The sequence below is a fragment of the Megascapheus bottae genome, chromosome 25 (assembly GCF_031878675.1).
Source record: "Megascapheus bottae isolate mThoBot1 chromosome 25, mThoBot2.hap1, whole genome shotgun sequence".
Taxonomy (NCBI): Eukaryota; Metazoa; Chordata; class Mammalia; order Rodentia; family Geomyidae; genus Megascapheus; species Megascapheus bottae.
The window spans coordinates 26,200,644-26,227,188 of record NC_143533.1 but is presented as its reverse complement, the minus strand read 5'-3'; the positions used below and the strand labels follow the sequence as shown (position 1 = coordinate 26,227,188).

The following is a 26,545-nucleotide window of genomic DNA, read 5'->3' as shown; positions in this document are numbered from 1 at the left end:
ATTTTTCCAAGAAATGTATATTGTACACGACAACATACCACTTCCACTAGCATGTGCTACCTCTCATTTGTTTGGAATCAACCCAGTACCTGTTTGCCATTATGAGTTACAGAAGAAAGGATTGTCCTTAATGTCTTGAAGCCCATTGCAATGTCCAACAGGTGAGCAGCGAAGAAGAAGTTGTTGTAGTGGCCCAGGACTGACATGGTTGTGTACCAGGCAAGGTACAGAAAGGACTGGAGATAGAGGAGAGTGCACAACACTGGACATCTGTGCCATAGGATGTGCCCACTCTGCCACCCCCCCCCCACTTGGGAACAGAGTTGAGGGGCCGGAGGGGAGGTGCTGAGGCGCTTAGCCAGCCCAAGGCCCACCCCGTCCCGTGCCACAGGAAAGAGTGCTCCCCCACCCTGGGGTTTTCGGCCTGAACCCCTGGCACCCGATGAAATCTGTCTCCACACCCTGCTCCCTCCTCTTTGTGCCCCACGGCCATGCTTGTCCCCATGACAGCACTACACCCGGGCACTGTACTTACATTATCTGTAAACACTACCCCCAGTTTCCAGATGTGATACTTCATGTCAACGGAACTGAGCCTAAGGAAGAAGAAACCATACCATAACTTGTAAATGTCAAGGTTTTGTTGAGTAATTAGAGATTAGGTTTTTCTCTCTCAGGCTTAATAATCAAGCTACACAGTTCCTCCAGAGAGACTAAATGGTTGAGTCACACATTTGGAAATGTTAGTCTCAGCTCTTTTGAGCACAAAAACGGGTCTTCAAGTTCTTGAAAGCTTTCCTCTCCCAGTACATCAGGACCTATGTACGGCATATGTGCCAGAACAGAGTCTGAGACTACAGACACGCCTGCATTCAGAGGGGAACGGAAACACGAAGGCGCTAAGCCACGTAGGACTCATCTCCTAAGCTGTGTACCATGACACCAAAGACGCTGCCTCTGCTGTGGTCTCCTCCACTGGGCTGAAGTCCAGGGCGTTTTTGTCCAAACCCAGGAGTTCAGCAATTCTCTCTGCTCCATAGAGGTCTCCATACTTGTTGATCACCTAGAGCAAAGAGACACAGGGTGGCTGGGACCCGATCTGGGAGCACTGCAGCCTCTGAGCTTTCCTGCGAGTGCAGACACTTCCAAAGTAGGGCCGAAGATGGAAAATAACCTCCAGAGAAAAATGAAGTGATGGGGAATATGTAAACGCCTGTGCTTGCTTTTTGGAGGGGAGGAAATGCTTAATACTCAAAAAAGCAAGGACTGCGCTGTGAGTTTGGCCTAGCGGTAGAGTGCTTGCCTAGCATGCACAAAGACCTGGGTTCAATTCCTCAGTACCACAAACAGAAAAAGCCAGTAGTGCTGTGGCTCAAGCGGTAGAATGCTAGCCTTGAGAAAGTCCAAGGACTGGCAAAGAAAAGAGCAGGGATTGTGGTGGTGCTCCACGTCGGGGAAGTATGAGAGAGGGGATGGGAACCGACTTGTTGACAGCCCTTCTGTGACTTCTGCAGGCACCACCTCCACACATCACACATCACGCACCACATGTCCTGTCCTCCTGGAATTTACCTTTCTCTTCACAAACTTGTCCCAGTAGTTATTGGGGAAAGATCTGCAAAGGAAATGAAAAGGATCCAGTCTTCATGCTAAACATCAAGAAACCTACTAGCTCGAGTGTCTGCTCACTGAAGGACTCCAGATGAAATAGCTCCCTCCTCCCTCTCCCCCATCCCAGAAGTCTGTTGTCCAGGCCTGCCAGGCACACTGCTGTTTCCCTACAGGCAGACGTCCAAATATATATTTAATTTCTTTACAAATGTTGGCATTTCGTATGTGTAAACAGTATTTGAGTCATCCCCCTTTCAACCCCTCCCCACAGCCTCCCTGAGCCTTTATGTCTTGTTTGTTTTTAGGTCTAGGCTCCTCAGATGCAATGTTTCTCTGAGTCTGGCTCATTTCACTTCCTATGATTTAACATGTTTCAGTAAACACAACTTCCTTTCAGTTAAATAATACTCACTTGCAAACACATACCATCGTGTATGCAGCAGATACACGATCCAGAAGAAAATGCACACATTCCGTACAGCACGTCTCTCTGTCCCTAACCTGGCTAGGGGCGGGATGCGGGAAGAAGGGGGCACACAGGCAAGGCTCCTAACCGAAAGGCCGCCTCTGCCACACACATCCTCCAGCGCTCACCCCTTCCACCCTGAGTTAAAGCTCTCTGCGGGCGGACGTGCCATCCCTGGCCTCCTTGTCGGGGGAGAGGGCATTTTTCTCTGCTGGTAGCTTCTGGAGAGAGTTGAGAGCGATTTGAGGAAAGCTCGAGTGGAATGACCCTCCCTAGACGGCCCCCGTGGAACTGGACTGCGCAGGAATTGTGCTTTCGGGGTAGACACTGATTTTGTTCTCTGTTGAGGCCGGACACAGCAGGGACCAGTGCACGAGACTGCCCGGCCCCTGGCTAGGCGTGCAGACAGGCCTCTTCCACCCATTTGCAACACTGCCAATCATCTAAATGCCACTTAAGAACAACGTTCTGAGGAATGAAAAAGGTCTACGTACATGTCTAGGCTACTTGATCTTTTTTTTTTTTTTTGATGTCTTGCATGTGGATCTAAAACCAGGCAGAATTCAAGCCAAGCTTCCTCTCCACCAGCTCTCTCTCGTTCTTTTCTTTTTTTTTCTTTTTTTTTTTTTTTACAAGTGCTCTGTAACATTCAGTTCAAACTTGGTCATGTTTTGTCCTAAGTGGAAGCTTCTACCAGAGACGCTGAAGGAACACAGACCGCATCTGTGCGAGGCCCCTTCCGGGCAGCCTCTTACCTTGAGCTCCTCAGTACACTGAGTTCTTTGTCCCCCAGCTAGAGCGGAGGACAAATCCTCTTGAGGGTGGAACACATATATGTCCTGTCTGACACCTGAGCCTTCTGCCAGCACTACTTATTTTTAAGAGTCCTTTAAGGTGCAGAGCTGACTCAGTCCTTTTCCCTGTCTGCTTCCAGAGCTGCCTGCACAGTGCCTCTCCACTTATGCTGGGAGGAAACCTCTCACCCGGTAGGCTGCTTGTTTAAGGAGAGGATGTCAGAGAAAGGACATCACAGGACGGTCGTGACATGGGGCCCGAGAAGCTGCTCGGCTGACTATCTACACTTGGCTAGTTACATGCTAGAAACACTCCACAGAACTCCAATGTGGAAACCTAGTTAATAATGTTGCCTGGGATTTCTGGTATTAACCAAATCTACGCAGTATCTTTTGATAATTTGCGCAGTGTCTCTTGATAATACAGTGTGCCCTCTGTTTTAAACTTCTGTAGCTGTTTGAGGGTTCGTAGGTCACTGAACTGAAAGGGCAAGGGGAGAAAAGTCCTGACACAAGAGGAAGGCCCTTATACACTTGTTTTCCAGGCTGGTGGGGAGAGAGCTCTTCCGGACACGCCTTGGCTTGCCGGGGCCCGGGCAGAGCAGCACTTACGGGGTGTTGATGACCAGGCGGTCCCACTGGCCCTTGATGTCCTCTTCTGACGGCTGGTCCGTGATGTACAGGCCTGCAAACTCCAGCCTCCGGGCGATCTCCTTCTCCCTCTTGAATACCACCAGAGGTACCTTCAGGAGGGAAGACACTGGTTACTTGGATGTTTTGAGAATTATTAGTTCATACCAGACTTCCCGGGTAGGCCGGCAGAGTGGCTTCAGACATGCACGGCCTCTTGGCCTGGAGCAGAGGATCTGCCTCCATGTGCCCACTTGCTCCGCAGAATCAGAAGAAGCACTCTTCAAAGCACTAAGTTTGGGGGTAATTTGTTAGGCAGTGATAGGACAGCTCAGCCTTTATACCTTGGCAAGGGTTTTAACAAACCCTAGTAATCCAAAGGCCAGAGAAGACATCTCTCGCAAGTAGTTTCATCTCAGGGCCGGGAGTTTGGCCTAGTGGTTAAAGTGCTTGCCTAGCATGCACAAAGACCCTGGGTTCGATTCCTCGGTACCACATATGTAGAAAAAAGCCAGAAGTGGCGCTGAGGCTCAAGGGGTAGAGCTCTAGCCTTGAGAAAGTCCAGGGGCAGTGCCCAGGCCCTGAGCTCAAGCCCAGGACTGGCAAAAACAAAAAGAGGTTCTTCTCTGACTTGGCCTGATGACTTTTAATGCCATAAATCCCAAAGAGATGCCTTGGTGGGGACTTGTGGAGAGGACGTCTCACACCTGGGTGGGCGTGCAGGTCACAGGCCTGGGCGGGGCCAGGATTCGTTGAAAGCAACTCCTGGGGATGCCAGAGCCACAGCACCACCACAACGAAGAGATGCCTCTTTCTCCAGGGCGGAAGCTTGAGGTGGAGCGCCAGGGCACTCACCTTCAGGCAGTAATATCCCACCACGCAGACCAGGGAGATGACGCTGTGCAGCACAGCCAGAGCCCGCAGCGCTGGCGCCATGTACCCGGTACTCTCCTGCAGGACAAAGAACACCACGGCATCTTCCTCTTCCTCGGCATTGAAGGAATTCCACAGGTTTGCAACGTCCTCCGTCTCTTCCTCCAAAGGCTCTTCAGTGACCTGGTCCAAGACACACACGCAGACACCGTCAGCGTTACTGAATGTCTCGAGACCTCGGGTAACTTCTGACCAAGAATCCCCGGGATCTCTAGTGATCGCAAATAAAATTCAGAGATACACCCATCTCTTCCCAAGAAAGCAAGAACAGGTGCCACCGAAGGCCATGTTGGAGGAAGCTGGGGAGCCCGAGGAGCTCCCCCTGCACAGGGCTGCGCGTGACTCAGGACCCTTCGGGCCTTCTGTCCTGCAGCTCTAGGGCCGGCGGCTGCCTCCCTCCACAGCCGTCTGCAGTTTAAAATCCAGCCATACACACCTTGTTACAGACTCCCACAGTCTTCTCTGGACAATAGAAACCCATCAGCTCAGCCACTGAAGGTTGGTGTGGGTAAGAATGCTTTATAAAAACAGATTGTTGAAGTAGGACAGGAAAGAGGCTAGACACAGAAAAGCCAAGAGTCTACTCTTTACTAACATACACTGCACAAAAGAATGGGTTTCGTTATGACATTTTTCATTTGAAGCAGGGTCTTATTAGGCCACCCTTGAACTCAAAAGGCTCCAGTGTCAGCCTCTCTAGTGCTGGTATTACGAATGTGTGCCACTACACCTGGCTTCTCGATTACATTTCCATACATGTATACAACATACTTAAAATTATATTCATGTCCTCACAGGTAAGACCTTTCATTCATTCCAAAAAGGAAGAGAGAGAATGCAGTTAAGAAATTCAGTGCAGGGGGCCGGGAGTTTGGCCTAGTGGTTAAAGTGCTTGCTTAGTATGCATGAAGACCCGGGTTCGATTCCTCGGTACCACATATAGAAAAAAAAAAAGCAGGAAGTGGTGCTGAGGCTCAAGTGGTAGAGCTCTAGCCTTGAGAAAGTCCAAGGACAGTGCTCAGGCCCTGAGCTCAAGCCCAGGACTGGCAAAAAAAAAAAAAAAAAGAAATTCAGTGCAGGGGCCGGGAGTTTGGCCTAGTGGTTAAAGTGCTTGCCTAGCATGCATGAAGATCTGGGTTCGATTCCTTGGTACCACATACATAGAAAAAAGCCAGAAGTGGTGCTGAGGCTCAAGTGTTAGAGCTCTAGTCCCCAGAAAGTCCAAGGACAGTGCTCAGGCCCTGAGCTCAAGCCCAGGACTAGCAAAAAAAAAAAAAAAGAAAAAAAAGAAATTCAGTGCATACCCTGCAAAATTAAGAGTGTGTGTGTGTGTGTGTGTGTGTGTGTGTGTGTGTGTGTGTGTGTGTGTGGTGTTAGGGAGGGATGGGTGAAAGTATTTCCATGGTTGACATTAGATGCACTGTATTATGCGTCAAGATGCGCTGTATTTATACACTGCTTTATTAAATGGCAACTCTTTTACAACTAAATAAAAATAAAAATGATCATTACGTTCCTACAGCATGCAAAATTCATTTGCCAATGTTTAAAGACTTTGTCTTAACAAGAATCTCCCCAACCTCTACTGATTTTTGGTAAGGTTCGGATATATGACCTCACTGTAACGACTCTCAGGAAAAGAACTATTTTTGTAATACAGGTCCTCATGTATTTCCTAATATAGGGTCTAGAACATAGTAGATTCACAAATAAATATTTGAAGACTGAGTTCTGTGACAAACAGGCTTCAGCTGATGACGTACTCGCTAACTTGTTTTCCTTGCTAGCCACACACAAGGGGTGGTGGGCTTGTATGCCTTAGAGTACTACTGTTTCGGGGAGTAGTAACATTGCTTTCCTATGCTTTAGAAATCGCCATCCCTGGTAGAGTTTCTGCTGTCATGAAGAGCCTAAGTTCTGTCTTTCTATCGCTAGTACACTTGGTATACAACCATGTTTCAAGCAAGCGAGCGAGACATCACCTTGTAGAAAAGCAGGATGAAGTTGATAGCAAAGGCGACGAGCAGAGCGAGGAGCCTCAGGTTGTAGAAATTCCTGGCCAGACAGTGCTGCGGAGAAGGGGGCAGCAGAGGCCGGCGTAGGGAGGAGGGCGCGAGCCGGCGGGAGACCTGCTCTGGGAAGGGCTCCCCACACTCCACCATCCCTCAGAGAGCCGGGCAGCAGGCAGTGCGTGGACACGTCACGACTGCTCTGCCCCGAGAACTCAGGCTTGGACTCCCCAACAGCTCCCGCACCCCCCTTGCCCAGCCAGGCTGCCGCTGAGCCGGACACAGCGGGAAGGACTCCTGTTGTGGGCGAGGGCTGGGGAGGGCTGCAAGAGGAGCGGGCAGGTCCGTGGGAGACGCTAGGAGCGAGAGGAGAGGAAGCAAGCCATGGTCCCAAGCCAGCGGGCAGCTCTCGCATGGGCCTGGAGGGGTGTTGGGGAGAGAGGGGGGCCTGGGCGGGAGGCTCACCAGCAGTCTGGTCTGGTAGACGTCCAGCCCTTTAAGGAAGTTGGCCATGAAGGCCTCCGGCTTCTCCACCTTCTGGCCACGCCTGCGCTTCTTCTTTGGGACAGCTGGCCACGGGTACTCAACCCGGCACTCCTCTTTTGCTTCCTTTTCCTTTTCTGGGTCCTCCATGCTGCAGGAAAGACAAACCTGCTCAGAAGGGGAGAGGGGGCAGGGAGGGGAAGCTGCAGGCCTGGAGACCTCAGTTCTTTGTTGGACACAGGCCTGGGCAGCACACGTGAGCTCCAGGACTGGGACAGCTTTGATGGTCTGTGCTCACCTGCAGTTTACACTTTGCCTCTGAAACGGGGCCTAACGGGTCTATTTCTTCAGAAAAGTTGTGCATTTTCTTGCCTTTGTGAGAGTTAGCAGCCGGGAACCAGTGGCTCCCGCCTGTCATCCCAGCTACTCAGGAGGCTGAGATCTGAGGATCGAGGTTCAAAGCCAGCCCGGGCACTAAAGTCCGTGAGACTCTCATCTCCAATTAACCACCAGAAAACAGGAAGTGTGGCTGTGTCTCAAGGGGTAGGGTGGTAGCCTTGAGCTGAAGAGCTCAGGGACAGCGCCCAGACCCAGAGTTATAGACACTTATTACCAGTATTATCTAAAGCTGCTAAATATAGTTGGTTTTTTTGTTTGTTTTTTTTAAAGATGGGACTGGGGTTTGACCTGAGAGCTGTGTCCTTTCCAGGCAGATGTTCTACCACTTGATGCACACCCTCAGCCCTGTTTTGCTTTAGTTACTTTTGGGATAGGGCCTTGCATTGTCTGGGTTCGTCTGGACCACGCCTCCCGTGCAGCGGGGACGACAGGTGTGCCACCACGTCTGGCCTCCCGGTCACAGGGGGGTTCGCTGTTTGCTCAGCTGGCCTCGAGCGATGCCTCTCCTGACTCCTGGCCGCCGGAGGGCACGCGCGAGCCCTGCGCATGGCCTCAGTGTCTGATTACCTGAGCGTGCTGCTTGGGATTCTGAAGTTAGCCACTCAGGAAAAGAAAGAACACAGGATGGTGGATCGGGGGCAGTCCAGCCAGGAAAGACCACCTCAAAAATAGCCAGAAAGGAAGCCTGGAGGCTCCAGTGAGCACTGAGCTCCCACCCCAGTGACCCCTCCCCCAGTGCTCAGATACATAGGATGTTGGCACCAAGGAACTGAGGTGAAAGATGTATGTCCAGGGCTTGCAGAGCGCATGCTGCTTGTCTTAACAGCAACGAGGCTTTCTGTGTGACACAGAGACAGAAACCACTACCGGCAGCTGCTGCCGAGGCCTTCCACGGAGCCAGCCACCAGGCACTTACTCCGCCTTCTCGGACTCCACTTTAACTTCTGCCTCATGTGCCGCCCTCTTCTCTGCTGCCTGGAGAAAAACCACAGTCAGTCAAGGTGTCGTCAACGGGCCAGGAAGCAGGCCATTTCTTCATGGTTGCCAGTCCCGGTTCCTTTCCTCCTGGCACGTCAGCCTCTCTAGGATCCTGACGTGTAGCAGATATCTGGACGGTGCCAAAACAAAGACTTCATATGGGGAAATCCACCTGCCCTGTCACCCTACACACGCCGGAACCTTGGGCTCAGCCCCTGAGAGCCTTGTGGCAGTGAACCTGTCACCCTAGGGGTTAAGCAGCCTGGGCTGCAGACAAAACCAAGTTGAACCCAGAGCCATTGTCAGCTGACAGCTTCCGGCCCTGTCTTCATTCCTCTGGCCACTACCTGGCTCCCTCGGGCCAAGAGCCACAGCACTTGGTATGAAGTCAGGGTCGCCGCCAAGGCCTGGACTCCCTACAGAGCCTGGCCTTTCTCTCCATCGTCATCTTGTAGTACTTAATTGCTCTCAATACTTAGACCTTTCCTTTCCAGAAAAGTCTGAGTCCTCCATAGACCGGGGCCTTTGCCGCGGCCACAGCCTCTGCTGGAGGGTGACACGTGGCTGCTGCGTGCCTGTCACCCTTCACGAGCTGGCTTTCCAGAAGCCGAGCCTGCCACCGCAGCTTCCTCACTTATCACTATGGCACTGGCCTCTTTCCCTGGAGGTGCAGCTCCCACTGTGCTCCCTCATCCTGGCACACAGCCTGGCACGTGGACTCCCCAGATGGGTCTCTACCGGGATCCCGCTGACGTAGGCAGTGGGCTCTACCAGGGAGCAAGTCGGGCCTGGCATTCTGACCTGACACCAGGTAGAAGCTCCTTCCTGTACAGTTCTCGTACCTGGCGCCTTTCCTTCCCAGCGCCCATCGGCCCTCTTTTCGACAGTGGAGGTGCTGTTTGGGCTCTGAGCTCTCCTGCTTCCCTACTTTCTTTGCTGTTAGAGTGACACTGTGAGTTACGTGCTGCAGGACAGGTGACCGTTCAGATCCCTGCTTATTCACTGCCTCTGGCTGCCTGGCTCCACAGGTCAGGGAGGCCGGGCTAAGCTGACACAAGGTCAGCTTCAAGGACGTTCTCTTCTGGGAACATCTCTTGCATCTCACTTTGCTTCTGACATGTTCAGTTCACAGGTTCAACCCATGTGTCCTAACAGCTACCTTCTCATGAAAGACTGCAGCTTGAGCTCCACCGCGCAAGCCGGAGGACCCCAGGGACAGACCCAAGGCGACCGGGTCGGACGCGCTCAGCAGGGGCTGTATCCACTGCAACGTGGGCAACCACATCAGTGGTGACTGCAGGACGCCCTGCAGCCGTCACGGCGGGGGAGATGGCCTGGAGTCCTGCTTACCTGGGCTTTGCTTTTCTTCCGCACAGTGCTCTCCAATGTGGGGGGCTCACCCTTGCCAATGACTTCAGCGAGGTCGCCCAAACCCACTTCGGGCCCATGCTTTGAGCCACCTTCTTTGTTTGGGTGGAGTCCAAAGAGATCTGGCATGCTGTCTGCCTCTCCCTTCTCGCCCGTGGCAGTGGGTCCCAGCTCACTCACGTCCCCCCTCTCGGCCTCCGTGGAGTCCTCGTGGATCCCAAATTGGGTCGGGTCGGGCATGTCTCCCAGGATCTTGGTCACTCTCATGTTCCTGGCCCCTTCCACCAGGCCCCCTCCGAACACCGTGTCCCAGAGGGCCTGAGCCAGGCCTCCCAGGACGGCGAGAAGCCCCCGGAGCAGCCCCACGCACAGCGTGGAGAGGAAGGCGAGGACCGCCGTCCCCAGCTCCCGGACGGCCATCCTCCTCAGTCTCCTGCAGCGCCTCCGCAGGCCCCTCAGGGTCGCCCTCCGCAGAAGGGCGGCCGTGCTCCTCCTGGCCACGGCACAGGCCGCGGCAAACGCGGAGGCGGACTCCACAGACCGGTCCTCCTTCTCCTCACCCTCGGCTTCTAAGCCGTACGAGGACTCTTCCTCCTCCTCCTCGTCCTCGTCCTCGTCCTCCAGCCTGTCAGCCGAGTCAGACTCCGAGATCTGCGCGGCTAACTGCATTTCAAAGATGGTGTCCTCACAGAAGTTCACAAACAGCTCCATCTTCTCCTGCTCCCCACCTTCATTGACCACGTCGAAAACAAACTGCCGCTTCGACTCCTTCACCTGAGGCTTCTCCCACTGGGTCCGGCTCGACTCGCTGATCTCAAAGTAAACGCGCTCGATTCTCTTGGCTCCGCCCATGATCTCGATGCGCCCCAGGTGTGGCTCGAAGTATTTCAGCACGCTTTCTGCCGGGCCCAGCAGGCACTTCAGGCGGGCGTCGTTCGGCATGTGTTCAGACAGGTTTGTCAGCAGCACCGCCACGTTAAACCCTATGTCCTTGGCGGGCTCATGGAACCGGTCCACAAAATCCATGTAGTTAAACAGGTCATTCTCATCCGCTTCTGCACACGACAGGAGAAAGTCGACCTCGGTCTGCGTATACTGCTTCTGCCCCTCCATGGCCTTCTGGAACTCTTTCTTGGAGATAATCCCTTTGCCGTCTGGGTCATATTCTTTGAAGGTGTCTGAGCTGGTTAAGTCTTTAAGTTTCAGGAACATATCAAAGAACTTCAAGATCATCTCTACATTGGTCGATGACTCCACCAGTGTGTCAACCATCTGCTTGCCAATTGTTCCGTTTACCACATTCCCTGTGAGACAGGTTCAAAAAGACAGACAGACAGATACATAAGCCCAAGCTGTCAGGTAACTGTTTGGACAGCTATTTCCAGAAGCCCACGTGTCCAAATTTGTCAACTCTTTTCTGACCATGGTGATGTGGAAAATGGAGGAGGTGCAGTGGCGGCCATGAGACCGAGCCCTGGAGGCAAGGAGAAGAGATACGGGGAGAGCACCACACCTTGGCCTGGGTCCCGGCCCGGGGAGGTGATAGGTGATTTCATCCTGAGACCGCAGGGGACACAGCGGGACACTGGTGTCCCTGGAACTCCCAGGAGGGTAGCCTCCTAGACAGCTGGCATACACACCGAGCCAGATGTGTTGAAAGCAATGGGGAGAAGGGGAGGGTGGGGAGAAGCAGGGCTTGGAGACTTTCCCCAGTTCATTCTGGCTTTCCCACTGATACAAGATGAGTTGGCTCAGGCTTCGCCCATCAGACCATGTGCCCCTCACTATTTTTTTTAATTTGGCATTCTAACCAATGTGGTATGGCATCAACCACCTGCCAGCAGAATCATTTGCCCGGTTAGTAAGGTTAGTGCTCAGACCAGACTGGTGACAGTTTTGTGCATGCCTGGTTATGCCAAACAGCCCAACCTTCCAAGAGGGACAGAAGCATCACCACCATGTCCTGAAGGAGATCCAAGAGTTCCTTCAGCAGCTCGATCTGACTGGAATCCTAGAACAGAAACAGGAGATACCCTGAGCTGGCCGATCCCTGGCCACGGTGAGGGCAGAGCGCGGGCGGGGCTGCCTGCTCTGGGAAGGCCAGCAGGGGCTGTGCTGAGTGCAGCGGGGCGGGGGGGCTTCTCGGGGTGCTGAGAAGCGGCCTTCTATCTGCCTTCGGAGCAGACTCACCCAACGTGCTCCCTGCTGGTCTCCCTCTCACTCATGCCATGTGGCTGCTGCACTGACCACTGTCCAAAATGGCTGGGTGACCAGCCCGCATCACCAGGGTCTTCAAGGGTCTCTAGAAGCTTATGTTGCCATTTTCTGAACTAGAGATTCACTAGTGAGATTTATAGGAATGTTATTGTGACAAAATTAAAGCAACAAGTTACAGTTGCCAACAGATTTCCTTTTCTCTGGGTTACATGATTCTAATTCTAGCGGATGGGGTGCCGCTGGTTTGCTAAAGGTACTGAAGGAAGGCCGCCCCTCTGGAAGGGGTGGCCTGCCTGGCTTTAGTCTAAGCAGTGCAGGCAGGGTGGTACTAAGTTAGCTTGTGCTTCATACCCTCGCTCAGAGAAGTGCCTGGCCCCAGAAGACCTGATCTGTGGGTAAAGTCAGGAAATGATGCTTGAGTGTGAGATTAATGTTGTTTAGGGCCTAGTGGTAGAGTGCTTGCCTAGCATGCACGAAGACCCGGGTTCGATTCCTCGGTACCACATACATAGAAAAAAGCCGGAAGTGGTGCTGAGGCTCCAGTGGTAGAGCTCTAGCCTTGAGAAAGTCCAAGGACAGTGCTCAGGCCCTGAGCTCAAGCCCAGGACTGGCCAAAAAAAAAATCTAGGTTGTATTTGAGTGATTCTCAGAAAGTCCAACCCTTGGCCTAGACTTGGACGTTTCCGAGGGAAGTGTGTGTGAAAGCCGCTTTGAAAATACCATGGCCGTAGAGACCATCAGAGCGGAGAAGAAACCCCAGAGATCCTCCATTTTAACTGTACATCTTATAAATGATGGAAGTGAAGACAGGACGGGAGTGACGTCCCCAAGTCATGGGCGAGGAGGTGGTGGCACCACCATACCACATGGCCCTGGTCCACACACGGGGGGACAGCAACAGACTCTCCCGAGACCAGAGTCAACGGGGGAGACGTGTGCGAAAGGGATCCACAGCCCGTTCCACAAGAGAGGAGGCAGAGGTGCCAGGCTCCACCGGTTTAGAGACACGTTCAGGTGTGGCTGCATGTGTTCGGCATTCTCCCAGCACGTGTTGGTGTGGAGAGACGAAGTCACTGCCCCATGTGCTACAGTGTGTGTTCCCGATTCTCGGAGCCCCTCCAACTCATGTTGCCAGAGAGATGGGGAGTGGGGAGAGGCAGAGATGGGGAGCGGGCAGCAGGGGGGGTGACACTGGGATCACAGAGGCATGCGACGTGGACAGTGAACACGGCTGGCGGACAGCGGTTCCAGACCAACAAGACAGCCACAAGGAAGCAAAAGGATTAGCACGGAAGGAAGCAAGGATCCGAGAGATAGGCGAGTGAGGCCCAAAGAAGCTGCACTCATGCCAAGGCCCAGACCCCCCCAGCCTTCCAGGTGAGAAGTGAGATCTAATCTGCAGGGCGGCTCCCGCTGAGATGGGGAAGGTGTGCTAGGTCCTCGGGTGACTAAGGGCGGGGCCACTCGGCAGTGCCCACCAAAGGCGTGCGTGGTGCACAGGCCACAGTACCTGGGACAGCTTCATCTGCATGTTAGCAAACACATGGAGGAAGCCGACCACGGCGTCCCACAGCCGGCTGTGAGCCAGGCTCTGCTGGTTCCCCAGGCACGGGCCCTGTGATAGGGAGAGGAGGGGGAGAGGGGGAGAGGAGGGGGAGAGGAGAGGAGGGGGGAGAGGAGAGGAGGGGAGAGAGGAGAGGAGGGGGGAGAGGAGAGGAGGGGGGAGAGGAGAGGAGGGGGGAGAGGAGAGGAGGGGGAGAGGAGAGGAGGGGGAGAGGAGAGGAGGGGGGAGAGGAGAGGAGGGGGAGAGGAGAGGAGGGGGAGAGGAGAGGAGGGAGGAGAGGAGGGGGTCGGCTGTGTGCGGGCAGCCCTCCCCCCCACACACACAGCTCAGCTTCGCCCTCCCTGTTCCCAGGCCAGGGAAAACGCGAAGGCCTCGTGCTCCGAGACTGCCCTTTAGTTTTCCAAGGCACCCGAATAAAGACGTGCGCTGAACCGTTAGAGGCTGTGGTGGACACCGGGCTGGGAGCCCCTGGGCACCCCCAGCCCTTCCCCGGCGAGCACCATCGAGCACCCCTGGACCCATCCCGGCCGAGCGGAGCTAGGTAAGTCCTCTGCCAGGCTAGGCTCTGTCCCGGATCTGCACATCAGTGCCTGGCGCTCAACCACGTCCAGGATTTCCTCGTCACTAACCTGAGCTCCAGGTGTGACCCGCCCCCCCTTCTCCCGCTCTTCCACCCTCCCCACCCCCCACCCCTGCACCACACAGTCTAGGTGTATAACCCCGGCTGGCCTCCCTTGCTCAGCTTAGTGTCACCTCTTCATCATCCCCTCCGAAATCCAAGCAAGGAGGTAACGCCACTGCTCACGTCCGCTTTTGAAGATCGCGATTGAACCTATGCCCCTTAACTCTCCTCCTTCCTCTGCCCCTTAACCAATCTCCACATCATTCCCCAGTGAGAAATGTCTACACAGGACCCAGGTCCAACCTGCCACCAAGAACCCAGGCAGGCTTCCCGAGGGAGGCGAGAGGAGCAGAGACCTGCGTGCCCATGTCACAGAGGTTCCCGGAGGCCAGTGGATTTCATGTTGGAACAACACTGCTCATGAAAAGAGATTCGCATTCAGAGAGAATGAGCGAGCCTCTCGTTCTGGGTTAAATGCTCCGGAGGAAAGCCAGGTCAGGAAGGGGTCTGGGCACCTCTGTCCACACTGCACCCTTGGAGCCTGGGATTCCCTGTCATGGCCTCCCACTGCCAAGATCAAGCCTCGGGCCTCGAGCTCGCTAAGCAAGTACGTTACCCTGGGCTGCACCCCAGCCTGCACGTGGACAGTTCCCAGCATGGTATATGTGGTTATGTTAACGTCACCTGTGGTTAACTTTTATCAAGTAGTTTTTTCACGTATTTTTATTTTCTCAATTGCACTAAAAGCTCTTTTAAGGATAGAGGTCATAAATGCTTGTGTTCCTCATTAATCACAATAGAGCATAAGCTAAGTGCTTTGTCCAATAAATAAATGAGTGGAAAATTTATTCATGAGTCTCCTGATTAGGATAGCACAATGATAAATGTTGATTCTGCCTCAAGAATCGTGTTTTGCAGAAGAGAGCAGCGGCATGGCTCCTGACTTCACAGCCCCTCCTCTGCTCATTTTCACAGCAGGTAGACCACTGAGGAGGGAGAGAGAGAGAGACAGTGGCCTCGGAGCACGGAAGGTCCAGCCATGCCCCGAGAACTCACGTGTAGGTTTGCGTGAGGCTCTGCTGTCAGACAGGGCCCTGGTGGGCCGGGTGGCCTCAGGCATGGGATCCGAGTGCCGGGATTACAAGTGTGTCCCTCAACTCCTGGCTCAGACTCTGTTTTTAAATTTCTTCTAAGACAGCCTCACTACCCCTCCATTTCACCACTGTGTTGGTGTGTGCGCAGTGTTCTGGACATTGAGAAAAATACTAAGTGGACTATGAATTTTTTTGTCCATGAAAAGCTAGGAGGAAAAGCAAAATGTAACCAGATGAATACAAGCCACGAGCAAGGTGCCCGTGGAGGGCTGGCGGCTAACGGTGCCCACCGAGGGCACGGCAGCCCATTTCCAGGTGAGGGGGGCTGTCCTGCTGGGGCTGCGTGCAAGTCCACTGAGTGCAGAGACTTTGCGGGGACTTAGGAGTGACCCCAGCACGTACCTGGATGTATTCCGTAAGAGAATTGAAAATCTGCTTGGTGACTGCCAGAGCTTTAGAAAAGTTGTGCTGCCCGGATTCATCGATGATGTCCTTCCCCGAGTAGTACCAGTAGAAATCACTGATCGATTCCTAAAGGCAGACAAGCAGAGCTCAGTCAGGACTGCTTGCTCTGCCCCCAGTCTGTGGAGCAGAACTCAGCATGAAGACATCTGAAAGGAGCTGACGCTGTGAGGAACACAGGCCGCCAAACCCTCTGTCTTCCCAGCTCAGATGTTTCTCTACGGGGCAGAACAGGCTGGAGAGAGGGCGGCCTTTGGCACGTGGGAGACCATGACAGATGTTTTGTCCTGTTTTGGGAGGCTAGTTGGAGATAACAGTCTCATGGACTTTGCTGCCCGGGCCGGCTTTGAACTGCAATCCTCAGGTCTCATGCCTCCTAATTAGCAAGTGTTACAGGTCTGCGCCGCCTGCACCAGGCATGAGTTGAGTTTTTTTCTAAGTGAACAAAGTACGTTGGAGATAATAATGATCCTTCATCAAATAATTATAAAAACAACAAAATAACAGCTACCTTTTAAAGTCCTAGACAATGTTCTCAGTACGTAAGGGTATATTATTCTCACAATTTATTACACTGTTCAATATTCACTACTTCTCTCTTGGGCACGTCTTACCTAGTTTGTAGACGGGCAAACTAGAAGGGAGAGAAGGTACCTCGATGAGTGGCAAAGTTAGGCCAGGGACTCAGCCAGGAGAAGTAGCCCTTTCCTACACTTGTGAGGATTTTCTCAATGCACTTGGATTTCCATTCAAATGATTAAGCCAAGTGTCTTCTCAACACCTAGCAGGCTGAAAACTGGTCCTATTTCAGCAGTGTGTACAACTCCTTCTCCTAGTGGAATGACTCATTCGCAAGTCTCCTTACAGCTCCAGGACACTGGCCGGGTCTGCAGTGGAGAGCTGGGCCTCTGCCCCTCCTCCACATCACCTCACAGCGTGCTCGTGCTCGAGGCCTGTGGCTCCACTCAGTAGGCAGGTGGAGGCCGCATTGCCTGGGGCTGTGGATGTCGGTCTTCTGGTCCCTCAGTGGCTGAGCCGGGTGGGGGGTTCTGAGGCTGGGTGTATTAGCTGCATTTTCAGCTTACTGCTGTCCTGGCCTTCCTGAGGGCGCAGGAGTCCAGAGCCCTCCCGCACCCCGGCCGCCTCCCCGCCCACCTGCAGGCGCAGAAGGTAGTCCACAGAGCTGACGATGATGTTCACCGTGGTGGTGTTGCCCATCTGCGTGCGCAGGAAGTTCTGGAAGTCTGAGAGGACCAGAGCGGGTCAGAGCCGGGGCCGCACCGCCCGGGCCGGGGCCGGGGGGTGGGGTCCCCGCACTGTGCCAAGTCTGGCAGCAACCCCCCCGCCCCCCCGGGGGCCTGGCAGATCCCCAGGTCCAAACCCCACCCTGGCCCTCGAGGCGAGGTTCCCGGAGCTGTCAGCCTTCGCAGTCTCCTGGGGCTGCGCGAGCTGACGTCTGTGGTGGGGTAAGAACGGGCATCCTCACACGGCGAGCACCGTGGACCTGAGCGTGGCTTCCCCTGACGAATAACCCGCTTACCGCTGTTGTGGCCTTCACAAAGCAACTGCAGGAACCGAAAGAGGTCTCGTGTGAACTCGTCGTTCTGAAGCACCTTCTCACCTTGAACAGAGAACAAGCCAGTGAACGCCGTCTAACGAAAGCAGCCAAGGAGACGTGTATGAATGGCTTGGAAAAGGGACTCTGGATGAATGGTGAACAACTGTATTAACCTAGAGTTGAGGAGACAGACTACAGAGCCCACCAGAGGTAAAGTAGCCCCAAAACACATTTATGATGGGAAGTATGGCCGTGGTCACAAATATATCAGTGTGTAACCCATGCTTCACAGAGGGAAGACACTTTCAAAATGAAGCATCAGACTGATGCTTGATGCCCTCCACATGCAATCCACAAGCCCAAGCCACGTCTGAGGTACTTAGATCCAGGCTCTCTGCACTGACACACAGGGGAGGGTCTCAGGCCAGAAACTCAAACTTACCACGCTCGCGAACAATAACTGAGAAAAGAAAAAAGAAGACCAAGTAAGAAAAACATGACTAGCACCGTCATCATCAGGTTACAGCTGGCTAGCTGGCTCTGTGAGCCTGTCCAGCCCGGGTGTTGGCTTTCTCAGAGCCATTGCTACAAGTGCTCGGATTGAGCGGAGCGGGTTTTGCAGGCTGGAGGCAGCAAGGGCTGCTGAACACGGGCTCCAGGCAGCGTGGGTTAGTGAGATTCCAGGGAGGGAGGTGGCGGCCTTGGCATTCGCGAGACACTTACGGGTGCCTTCCTCTGTAACCATCCCCAGGCCTTCAGCTTTATTCTGTCTCTCAAATGCATTCAAATCAAGGACGCTTTTAACAGACAAAAGAAAACAAGGTTCAGGGCTACATCTACTGGAAAACAGGAAACAGGTTTCTAATGTCAAAGTATCCATTGACTAAGATAATGCTGTACTTTTCTTATCCTGAATTACTAGCATACAGCAGTGATGATGAACATTTGAACAGTTCCTTGACTTTTTGTATCAAGCACGGCAGTGTAAAAATACTGTGGTTAGCCAGGATTGCGTGCCTGTAATCCTGCCTCTCAGGAGTCAGAGGCAGGAGGGCTGTGAGCTACACAGTGAGACCCTGCTGTGAAAAACCAAGTAAGGACTAACTCAGGGTTCCTTAGGGAAGCTCACTCTGGCGGTAGAGGGGTTCAGCCCATCCAGGGGTCACCTTAGGTGTGGTTTCCAGACCTCTGAGGCCACACCTTTGTACGGGAATGGCTGTGGGGGGCATGAAGTCAAGAGCTTTCCACACAGGATGGCCCACCTTACTCTCACACTGTCACCTGCCAGCTTCCCTTTACCTTTCTGGTTACAGCTGCAGCCAGATTCCCTGTAGCCAGGAAGCCCTACTGCAGCCACCAAGCTCACCAGGAAGAGGAGTGCCTGCTCAGACTGCCTCCTGCTCCCAAGGAGCTTGGCTGTTCCCAAGTGCTGGCTGGCTCCATTAAGAGGGCGGAAGCTAGCCTTCCTTCCAGCAGGGCACACGGGAAGACTCTGCACCCCTGATTTCCTGTCTGGGGCATGACGAGCAGTGAAGTTTCCACTGCTCTCTGTTGCTTTCCCCTGTGTTCTGCTGTAGAGGGGCTGAACACCAGAGCTTCCCTCTGCTTGGCATGACTGCTGAGGAAGGACAACATGGAAAAGGGGACTTGAACCTCATTGCTTTGGGGGGACCAATTTTGGTTCTGTATCTGTGCAACACGGTTCTGATCCTATTTCCAATCCCTCAACACCCGTGTTGAATGTCTTAAGTATTTCACAAACGTGTATTATCCTTATAATAATCCAAACCCATTAAGATATCTTAAAACTTTGGTTAAATGTCAGCTGGCCACTAAGCTTGTGTCACCTGCCTCTCCATGCTACCATTCTATCAGAATTAGAAACAAAATTAGCAACATTAACTATCATGGAATGTGGACACTCAGGGAAGTCGGTGGAGCACTCTGTGTGCAATGTCAGCTAAGTCGGTGGAGCACTGTGTGCGTAATGTCAGCTAAGTCGGTGTGGAGCACTGTGTGCGCAATGTCAGCTAAGTCGGTGGAGCACTGTGTGCGCAATGTCAGCTAAGTTGTGGGATCGTGAAGTCTGCAGAAAGAAAAGAATGCTCATCCTACAAGTTTTCAGATTGAAGACATGGCCTATTTTGAATACTTAATAGGATAAATACTTATCACAGGGCATGGAGGAAAAGGGGCTGAACAACTGCAACTCTGATTTCGGTTAGAGTGAGTTTTCACAAGTAAGCTGACTTAGAAAAGCTGCTAGCTCCCTTCTTGGGTGAACAGCCGTGGTGATCTTCTGGCCTTTGCTTCTGCATGTATTAGAGGGTTCCACCATCAGGAGTGGTTAGCACAGCTAGGTAACAGGAAGTGAAGGTTAAATGCTTTGTGGTTCAGTCCATGGCAAAATGCTCGTTCTCCGCTGTCCCTCCACGGAGAACACATGCACAGGCCACACACACGCCATGCTAAGAATCATGTGGAGAGAGATGATGACAGTATGTGAGGTACCCCAACTTTCCTATCCTTTTCGTCGTGGCTCTCTTGGGTACATACGCTTGAAGAGACAACTGAGGAGCCTACTCAGCCTCACAGGAAGACAAGCTCCGAACAGGAGGCAAGGCAGGGATTACAGACAATGGCTTATGGAGATTTTCCCCTGCCAAACGTTGCTTGAATGCGCTGCTGCCAACACCACCTCTCCTCTTTCTTTCCAAGCAGAGGCGCTTGCCGGTTACTTCTGTGCACTATCTCCTGCTCCCCTTTCTCCTGAATAAGGAAGTTTTCAAAAAATGTTGAGCGTTTCCCCCGTATTTACCTGCAGGATTGCATAAGACCAGAAAGGCTTTGGAAGAATCCAGCATCTTTTTTCTCCTTTAGATAATCTAGCATTTTCTGCAAAGGAGAAAAGGAATGTGAACTGTGCTGCTTGCCTTTCCAGTTCCGATGGGGAAATGGCAAGCAGGAGTCAGGCAACGGCCGTGTTTCTGAATCACCTGTGCTCTTTCTCTTACATTAAAAAAATGCATGCATGAGCCACACCTCTACTTACTGAACCCTGGTCCGAGGAGCCTAACTGAATGCTGGTATTTTTTCACCAGAGATTTTTATGCTTTCTCTTAATGTGAAGGCAGGAGCTTTCTGATTGATGGACTGATTTTTAAAAGGTTCTGTAAAGCAGTCAACTGATACAGAGTGCGATAACTGAGTGAAGGGAACTCTTTAAAAAAATGGTAATTTTTTTTTTTTGCTAGTCCTAGGCCTTGAACTCAGGGCCTGAGCACTGTCCTTGGGCTTTCTCAAAGCTAGTGCTCTACCACATGAGCCATAGCACCCTTCCGGCTTTTTCTGTGTATGTGGTGGTACCCAGGAATCGAACCCAGGGCTTCGTGCCTGCCCTGTCGCAGGCACTCGGCTATACACTTCATTTCACACATTGTCTGAGGCTTGCTGGCATGCAAGCTACCAGGCAGCAGGGTTTTTGTAGCATCCACTGCTATCACACTGCAAAGGCTACGCTGACAGCCCCAGGATCATCAACAATCTGCATAATTGCCTGGTGAATTAATAAAGGATTCTCTGAGTAATGCGTGTGTGAGTGGGGGAGTGGTTATAAACACGCGTATATGATGGTGAGACTCCCTATAAGGCAGCAAACAAGAACAGGGCTGACATAAAAACCTAAGGCTAAGGAACTCCTCCAGGGTATGTATGTGTATGTGTATATATATATATATATACATACATATATATATATATATATATTTCTGCATAAAAGCAGCTACTGAGGGCTGGAAGTTTGGCCTAGTGGTACAGTGCTTGTCTAGCATGCACAAAGGCCCGGATTCAATTCTTCAGTACCACATACATTGAAAAAGCTGGAGGTGGTGCTATGGCTCCAGTGGTAGAGCTCTAGCCTTGAAAAGGCCCAAGGATGGTGCCCAGGCCCTGAGTTCAAGTCCCAGTACTGGCAAAAAAAATCAGCTACGGACGAAAAAAGAAATGTTTACTTCTTTAATCCCTGAATAAAAAGTCTTCATCAAATGCGCTTTTGCTTATAAACTTCCAGCCCTGGTTATAATATCATGTGCCCTCACAAATTGGCCACTAAGGACAGGGCGGCCCCTCTGCAGCCCCCAACCCCTCCACCTCAGAGCTTGGAACTGCCAAGCAGGGACTGAGGCCAGGACTCCTGCCCACCGCCCTGGAGCCCCCATCACCTGCTGCACTCCAGGGTTGCCTCCATTGAGAATGGCTATCCCCAGCTTCAGTGTCTCCACCACCATGGAGCTCATCTCACCTGCCACCAAGGACACAAGTGGAAATCACACCAGTGGGCTTTACCAGGACTTGACAACCAGGGCTTTATGCCACAGGTGGCAGAAGGTGAAGTCACCTTTGCTGGCACTAATCATCTGCAGGACCATCTCGGCAGCTCCACGCTCATGCAGCCGAGCTTGCTGATAGAGGGTTTTCTGCTTCTCCATCTCTTTCTCCTAGGAAAGAAGCAGCACAGGGGAAGACCTGGCCCTCGATTCTATTGCCTCCCAGTCTTTATCCTCTGTCCCCCGTTTCCAAGTCCCCTCAAAGGACTTCAGTGGAGTCTTCAGGGGACTTCAGTGGAGGACTTCAGGGGAGTGGAGAGAATCTTTAGTTGTCTAGGAAGACAACACATGACATCAGATAAAGCTAACCTCTGCAGTTTATAGACAGCTTCCCAAGTCCCACCCATAAGTCACTGACAAATGAAAGATAGATTTCCCACTTTTATAACATCGTTTCTTCCTTCCCCGATGGAAGCTAGGAAGATTAAAATGTGTATGCTTCAAGCTACGTATGGTGGCACACTCCTGTAATTCTAGTACTCAAAGGCTAAATAGAGATTCTGTCTCAAAAAAGTAACCAAACAAAAAGTACGTATTTTCAGTGTTCTGTCATATAGAAAAGATGCTGAAAAGTCCATCTGCATAAGTTTGCCTGAACATACACAATGCCTGCTCATCTAGAGTGCTCAGTCTTCTGTTTCTGTTTTTATTTATTTATTTTTGAGGCGGGGGTGTTATGGGGATTAAACTCAGGTCCTGGGTACTCTCCCTGATCCTCTTTTGCTTAAATGGTAGCAGTGCTTTTGAACCACAGCACCACTTCTGGCGTTTCCTGTGTATGTGGTACTGAGGAATGAAACCCAGGGTTTCATGCATGCGCGCTGGGCAGGCTCTCTACTGCTAGGCTACACTCCCGGCTGGCACTTCACCTTCTGTAAACACACTCTTCCTTCTGGAGCTGGGCCATTAGAATGTGAACCTTCTCCATAATCTAACTTCATATTCGTTTGCATCCGCTGCAGGCTGTTGGGTAGTATGTTAATTAAAGAGTATGAGGAAAATATGTTGACTTCAGGCATTTCAGAGTTCCACATGGATTTTAAATGAAAAGTATCATCCATTTGCATTTACTGAACAAAATCCAACCCGTGGCTGTGAGCTTTTGTTTTTGGCTGTGGAGATGTGTTCTTCCACCGCTCCTTACTGCACGATCGTCAGGCTTGGGATGGTTTGCTGAATGGCACTGCCAGGAGCCTGGCCGCAGACCCAAGCTGGTGGACGCCCACTCAGTACACCGTGGCTGGCCCGCCTGGAAGGCAGCCTCGTGTTTCATCTTTATGAAAATTTACCTCAAATGTTTTTTCTTTCTCTTCCTCTTCATCTTCATCCTCACCACTCTGACAGCTCTGCATTTCCGGAACAGGGGCAGGAGCAGAAAATTAACCAAATCAAATACAACTTTGTTCTACTTTGCAAGGATGGGTGATTCACCCTGGGACCTTAGCCCTCTGCCTCTGTAAAACCAGGAACATTTTGATCACTACATGACAACATTTTAGTTTAAATGTCATCTTGGCAGTTATCAAGAGGTTAGGAAATAAAAGATAGGAACACCAACGATCATATGAAATGGGGGGCTGAGCTCTCCTCCTCAGTAAATGAGGTTCTCAGGAAAATGGGAGCTGTCCCTGCACCGAGCCCATGACAGCAGCGAGGCTGCAGAGCCCTCTCTCCAATGCCTGTGCACAGCCAGGAGCCTGGACCCTGCAGGGCCCCTGTTGGCACAATGTTCTCCACATCCCCGCGCAGAAGCCCAGGCGTACCTTGGCCATCATGCTGGAGTAGGAGGTGTACAAAGGGTCCTCTTCCAGTTTGCTGAAAAGAGTGGAGGAAGGGTTAGCAGGCTGCCTCGTGGATCCCACAGAAAAGCCTGAGAGTCCTATGAACCTCCAATCAGATGCCCTCTTGAGTTACTGAGCAAGTGCCTCCCCACCCTGCCTCACAAACCACTCTGGGGGTCGAATTAGCTCGGGTTTGCTATGGAATTCAGGAGTCCGATTGTAATTCCAGGCGGTTTAGTCTTTGCACGGTCCAGCCTTGTGTGGAGAGGGTTATGGGATGGAGCCGCTCCTCTCCGTGCTTCCTGAGGGCCAACCAGGAAGGCAGCTCAGAGCTGCCTCCTTCCCAACCTGCAGAGCACAAGGGGGACCGGCCACGGCGTCTCCGCTGACCTCCGCTCTGTGAGGGCGTTGCGGCTGAAGTGGAGAATGATCTGATGAAGAGGGTCAGGCTGCTTCTCGGGCTCTTCCTCCTCCTCCTCCTCTACCCTGGGCGATCTCTACAACAAAGCCACACACGGGTTTTGGCCACAGGCTTCCCTGAGGGCTGCACAGCGGCATGCGGGGAAAGGCAGAGCGCAAGGCACTGAGGCATCGGACTGGAAGCAGGAAAGGAAACCTCATCCATTTAATTGAGGACAGGGGCCCCGAGGATGCCAGGTGGGCACAGACAGAGGAACATTCCAAGTTTAGGCTACATGGGCTTGAAGGCAAAAGGCCAACCACAGGGAAAGAGCTTCAGGCTCCAACCAGCAGCACTTCCATGCAAGCCTGAGGCACCGCGATGAGGAGGCGTTAAGAAGCTGAGTCCCTCTGGCCAACACTGGACATTTTTCTTGGAGAGTTGGGGTGGAGATAGTGGGCTGAGGGGAGCAAAACGTACAAAGGGGGGAAGAGACGAGGACAGAGGGGAGGAAAGGGAGGACAGGAGGGAGAGAGAGGACAGAGGGGAGGAAGGGAGGACAGGGAAGGAGGAGAGGACCGAGAGGAGGAGGGGAGATGGGGGGAGGGGATGCCATGGGCTGGCACAGCAGACCAGGGTCTCCCTTCTCTCCACATCAGGAGGCCGCCGTGGTACGGCCCTTCTGTACGACGATCTCTGCCTTGCATATCATTCTAAGGGGTTTCAGAGCAGGCAGTGCCTGATTTTCTGAAAGCCACAGAGGTGTGAGGGGCAGGAAGGGTACTGTGACCAGCCTCCCAAGAGCAGGTACCGCTGGAGAAGCGGGGGGCCTGGGGGCCCTCCTGCAGCTTAGCCTGGCCTGGACTGCGTGACCTGGCTGTGCACGTCAGGAGATGTCAGCCATTAATGAGGAGGGGGAGGAGGGGGAGGATCAGCACTAAGTCCACGGTCACCCTTGGCTCATCAGCAAGGCCTCCCTGAGACTCCACAGAGTTCGCTCCCCTCATATTATATATTTGGTTTCTGTGACTGATGAACTGTTACACACACTTACACACACACATACACACACACACACACACACACACACACACCTGCACGTCAATACTTACAGCCAAGTCCTGCACTAGATTCTCTTCAAAGGAATACGCCTCTGTTTCTATCCAAAATCTCTGATAGCCATGGAGGAAGAGGTTAATAGAGCGGTGCCTGAGCAGAAGGGTGAGAGGGAGGGAGGTCAAGAGGCGGTGTGGGACTCAGAGCTGCAGTCTGGGTGGTTGGTGGTTAGTAAGCAGGGCGGGCTTTTGTACAATTCAGATCTTCTGATTGGTCAGGCTGGCCAGGCGCACACTGTGAGCATTCTTGGAAGGAACCAGAACTCTCTAGCCAGACATGTCCCAAGGGACGGGCGCTTTCTGCACACATCAGTGGTTACAGCAAGACAGCAGTGACTGCGACCCTCACCAGGGCTCACAGAGGCTGCCACGCGCTTCCCCCCCCTCTACAGAGAAACAGTACTTGTCAAGTCACAGCCCTTCGCAGCAGTGAGGCCGTTCCCACAGAATAACCACCTGTGCCAGCCACCCTCACTACTGTGAGAGGCTCAGTCTGCACGAGTCTCCAACGCCAGCCCTCCACAGAATCCTGCAGGAAGCCAACACCTGGCACGCCCCACCAAGGCCCCACACTGTGCCTCAGGACCCGCCCCACACTCCTGGGGTCCAGGGGCAAGCTGGCAGGAGGCAGTCATAAGCCAGGGCTGCCTGAAGAGGGCGGAGGGCCAGAGAGGAGCACAGGTGCTGTCAAGAAGCCCTGGGCATGGCTTGAGCAGAACAAAGAATTGCCATCTTTCCCTAAAACCTGACCAATCAGAGTTCATTAAGCAATTGTACAAATTTTTGTTTTTATGTCCACATTAATCATGGAAAGGGAGAGTGCGGAATGGGAGGGGCCCCTCCACAGACTACATTACCATTAAAACAGGGATAAGCCTGTCATACTGAGCTTTTTCATTAACCTTTTCCAGCCAAACCCGTTGGAAGGTGCTCAGGAAGAAATTATTAATTTTGTGTCTGGAGAAAAGCATACAGGTTTTTTTTTTAAAAACTAACATCAGAGAAAAAGTTTCCACATAAACAAATCAGCTTTTGCTTTGGAGATTCCATGTAGTTTCGGGAATCACAAGGTGAAGAAGTATTGTCCCTACTGTCAGTTTCTTTGGTGTGAAATCTGCTTTTTCCGTCCATGCCAGAGCGAACGCCCGTGGCTCTGGGGCGGTCATCTTCACCAGGGACCTGCCCTGCCATAGGGTGGAGTTGCAGGACAAGCGGCCCCTGTGAAAGGAGGCCCTGTGTCTGACAGCGGTCGTGTCTGCTGGGCAGGCCTGGCCTGAGGACGTGCGAGCTCTTCTGCAGACTACGTTAGCCCAGCATCAGGTGACACAGGAAGTACATGCTTTCTACTTCCAGAAAACACACCAAAATCCTATGTGTTTTTGCATATTTTCAGGGCTATGCATTTTACTTTTCTGCCAGGACTTCATGCCTTTGACTGTTTGACTTAATTTTTTATCTTTTTATTCATGATTGATTGATTGATTTAGAACATCTATTCTGTCCCCAAAACGGAGATCTGTGTTCTTGAGAAAGGCCTGCTGGCTAGGCGCCTAGCTCAGACCTGTGGTCTCCGCTGTCTAGGAGGGACCTGAGGGGGAGAGCGGAGCGGCTCAGGGACAGGTGACCACACACCCTGGACAATGGCCAGGACCCAGGAATTGAGGAAAGGAGACACC

At 52.5% G+C, this 26,545-nt stretch overlaps 1 protein-coding gene across 1 annotated transcript in view; it reads right to left on the bottom strand.

Moving 5' to 3' along the window:
• Ryr3 (ryanodine receptor 3) overlaps window positions 1-26,545 on the bottom strand; it is a 295,306-nt gene that overhangs the window by 7,438 nt on the left and 261,323 nt on the right. The window contains exons 76-99 of the mRNA XM_090357798.1: window positions 24,867-24,963; window positions 23,745-23,851; window positions 23,337-23,388; window positions 22,863-22,919; window positions 21,585-21,684; window positions 21,409-21,488; window positions 20,007-20,083; window positions 17,912-17,985; window positions 17,631-17,648; window positions 17,171-17,251; window positions 16,786-16,874; window positions 15,571-15,699; window positions 13,399-13,503; window positions 11,601-11,682; window positions 9,654-10,975; window positions 8,242-8,300; window positions 6,909-7,077; window positions 6,417-6,503; window positions 4,357-4,557; window positions 3,484-3,614; window positions 1,573-1,615; window positions 936-1,063; window positions 536-596; window positions 90-236 (exon numbers count right to left, since the gene is read on the bottom strand). Of these exons, the coding sequence (XP_090213924.1) occupies window positions 90-236; window positions 536-596; window positions 936-1,063; window positions 1,573-1,615; window positions 3,484-3,614; window positions 4,357-4,557; window positions 6,417-6,503; window positions 6,909-7,077; window positions 8,242-8,300; window positions 9,654-10,975; window positions 11,601-11,682; window positions 13,399-13,503; window positions 15,571-15,699; window positions 16,786-16,874; window positions 17,171-17,251; window positions 17,631-17,648; window positions 17,912-17,985; window positions 20,007-20,083; window positions 21,409-21,488; window positions 21,585-21,684; window positions 22,863-22,919; window positions 23,337-23,388; window positions 23,745-23,851; window positions 24,867-24,963 (3,496 nt within the window). The remainder of the gene's footprint in view (window positions 1-89; window positions 237-535; window positions 597-935; window positions 1,064-1,572; window positions 1,616-3,483; window positions 3,615-4,356; window positions 4,558-6,416; window positions 6,504-6,908; window positions 7,078-8,241; window positions 8,301-9,653; window positions 10,976-11,600; window positions 11,683-13,398; window positions 13,504-15,570; window positions 15,700-16,785; window positions 16,875-17,170; window positions 17,252-17,630; window positions 17,649-17,911; window positions 17,986-20,006; window positions 20,084-21,408; window positions 21,489-21,584; window positions 21,685-22,862; window positions 22,920-23,336; window positions 23,389-23,744; window positions 23,852-24,866; window positions 24,964-26,545) is intronic.